Source organism: Crocuta crocuta, unplaced genomic scaffold (assembly GCF_008692635.1).
Source record: "Crocuta crocuta isolate KB4526 unplaced genomic scaffold, BGI_CrCroc_1.0 scaffold77, whole genome shotgun sequence".
Classification (NCBI taxonomy): Eukaryota; Metazoa; Chordata; class Mammalia; order Carnivora; family Hyaenidae; genus Crocuta; species Crocuta crocuta.
In genome coordinates this window covers 282,071-285,009 of record NW_027532172.1, presented here as the reverse complement: position 1 = coordinate 285,009, position 2,939 = coordinate 282,071, and the positions used below count along the sequence as shown (strand labels likewise).

The window sequence follows — 2,939 nt, the reverse complement described above, 5'->3', positions numbered from 1 at the left end:
AGGGGCTCTGATGTGACTCCTTCACACCCGGGCACCTACAGGAGAGGGTCCTGTGAGCCACCGATGCAAGCAACAGATGGGCTGCTGCAGAGGCCCCCTGACCCCTTCCAGTGGAGTTTGGGGACCCTCAGGAGACAGAGAGACCAGGTTAGGCACCCTAATGCCACCACTCCATAGCTACCTCTCTGGGCCTCAGTTTCCTCCTCTGGGAAAGAGCACCCACCATACACAGTCCCCAAACGAGCATTTCATTTTTTTTAACAAGACGGGGAACTCATCCCTTAAAAAAAAATTCCTGCCGAAAGGCAAGACTACTAAAAGGCAAAGCAGGGCAGAAACTCTGCATTTTTTCCCCTTTCAAAACAAATTTTTTAAAAGGTGTGTGTGTTGTGCNTAATTTGCACACTCCAGAAGTTTGGCTAAAACCTCAGAAGCTTCCAGAAAGAGGTAAGTCTTTTTTCAGCACAGAGGAGGCCACGTCAGTGAGGCCAGCACTTTCCCCAGCTCTGGGGAAAAGGAGGCAATTTATGGCTCAGGGAACAACCTTAAAATAACTCTCCCTCGGTCTTAAAATGTAGTGTTTAAATTTATAGAAAAGCCCAGGGTTCCTGGCAGCTGGGTGACACGGCTGACAGCCCCGGGCGCTGGCTGGGGCGGGAGGGGCCTCACCCCTACCTCTGCCAGCCTGCCTGCCCTCAAAGCTGCCCGTCCTTCCTGGTCCCACCCTACACCCCAGCGTCCCAACAGCCAGACCAGAGCTGTGATTTTTCAAAAGATGCAAAACTTTTTTTTTTTTAATTAAAAAACAACAACAACAAAAGTCTTATAAAAACGAACCAGGGGGCCGAAATGCCCACCCGTCTTCCTATTTACAGCAATACAATTATCTGTCACAGTCACTATGTACAATATTATAAAAAAAAAAATGTCGAAGACAGTACAAATTAAGGCAGAATTTCGCACAAGGCATCAAGCCTCGATTCTCTAGTGTAGACCCGGTGGCGGGGAAGACGACACTTAATTATTGCACCATTTTGAAAACAAAACTCGTCAAGGAGGATCGTGGTCTTCTTCCACCGGGCCTNCCGCCACGGCCGCGCGCTTGGGGGGAAATGGAGGGGGGGGGCGTCCGGGCTACATGTGCCGCTTCATGTGCAGCGCCAGGTGGTCGGAGCGCGAGAAGGCACGGTCGCACAGGTGGCACTGGAAGGGCCGGTGGCCCGTGTGCTTGCGGTAGTGGCGCGTGAGTTCATCGGAGCGCGCGAACTTCCAGCCGCAGCCGTCCCAGTTGCAGTGATAGGGCTTCTCGCCTGCAGAGAGGGGGCGAGAGAGGCCTCAGTTTGCTTCCCAGGGACTGCTCCGCGCGCCTGTGGCCTCGGCACGCGCACACTCACCGCGGTGGCGGCCACTAGGGCGCACGCAACCTCCCCCTGTGACCAGCTCCCTGAAGCTGCAGGGGCAACCTACGTTTTGGACCTTTAGGGATCCTGGGCCCGCACCCCTGGCTCCCGAGCCTTCTGATTCTCCGCCCCCCGCCCCGGGGAGCCCAAAGTGCGCACTGTCCGCACCCCCAGAGGGGTCCCAAGCTTGCCTCCTCTTCCCCAACGTTCTGATTCCCATCGTCCCCCTAGGATTCCTAAGCGCGTGCACGCTCTTCCCGAAGCCCTGAGCCACGCTCCCAGGAGGGTCCGAAGCGGGCGTCCCTTCCCCACCATTCTGAGACAGGGTCCCCTTAAGGTTCCTAAGCGCGCCCCCCCCCCCCCCCCACAACCTCTGGAGCCACGCCCCCAGAGAGTCCTAAACTCGCGACCCCCTCCTAATCTCCTGGGCCGCGCCCTCTGGGAGGGGGGTCCTCAGCGCGCGCCCCTAGTCCAGAGCCCCAGCCACCGCCCCCGGCCAGCGCTCGTCGCCCACCTGTGTGCGTGCGCAAGTGCGCCTTGAGGTGCGAGCTCTTGGTGTAGGTCTTGCCGCAGCCCGCGTAGCTGCAGGTGTGCGTGGCGGTGCGCTTGCGCGGCCAGGAGCGGCGGCCGCGCTTGGGCTTGGCTTCCAGCAGCTCCAGCGGGNTCCAGCCCCATGGACAGGATGAAGTCCAGCACGCTGTTGAGGTCGTCGTCGGTGCCGCCTGCCTCGGGCTCTGCGCGCGGCCAGCGCTGCGGGTGACAGGGAGATAGGGGCGCGGGCGTGANCCGCGTTCTACTACCCTGAGCCCGCGGTCCCCGCCGCCTGCGTTTTACAACACTGAGCCCGCAGTCCCCGCCGCCTGCGTTCTACTGTCCCGCAGCCCGCGTTCTACTACCCTGAGCCAGCCGCCCCCGCCGCCCGCGGTCCCGGCCGCCCTCACCTCCTGCAGGCCACGCTCGCGGCACGGACTGGCGAAAGTGGAGAAGGACGGCAGGATGGGCTCGCTCAGCGCCATGGCTGGGACCCGGGGCCGACGCGGGTTGGGGAACACCGGTGAGTGGCTGCCCGGAGCCGGGCTGGTCGGGGTGCGGGCGGGCGGGGACGCTCTGCGGCCCGCGGCCGGGCCCGCNCAGGCCGCGCCCCGCCCTCGGGCCCGCCCCCGCCCGTCTCCCCGGCGACGCATCAACGCGCGCTCCACAACAGCCCCGTGACGCCCAGGGATCCCCGGGGTGCCCCGTGGGCTCCCGCCTGCTCCGAGACAGGGAGGACCTGGAGCGGAGGCGGCATCCGGGGCCCGGGACTCTGAGCCGAACACCGGGTCCCCGGGCCTCCCGGCTTCCCTGACGGAGGGGAAGAATGGCCCCCAACGCCTCGGAGGGGTTCCCAGAAGCCCCCATCACTGGGGAGATTGGCCCACAGCTTCAGAGGGGTCCCGAGAATCCTACATGGATGGGGAGACTGTGTCCCAGGGCCTCAGGGTGAGGCTCCTGGGAACCCTGATGGATGGGGGAGTGGGGTCCCCAGGATCCGTACTGGGT

The 2,939-nt window shown here is 62.7% G+C and overlaps 1 protein-coding gene across 1 annotated transcript; it reads right to left on the bottom strand.

The window, feature by feature from the left end:
• Positions 1 to 1,091: 1,091 nt before the first annotated feature.
• On the bottom strand, positions 1,092 to 2,062 carry KLF2 (KLF transcription factor 2; the record flags this gene model as incomplete). Its single annotated transcript, XM_077776992.1, has 2 exons — positions 1,092 to 1,310; positions 1,915 to 2,062. Coding segments are annotated over 2 exons (324 nt in total), but the record flags the coding sequence as incomplete, so codon positions are not given.
• Positions 2,063 to 2,939: the final 877 nt, after the last annotated feature.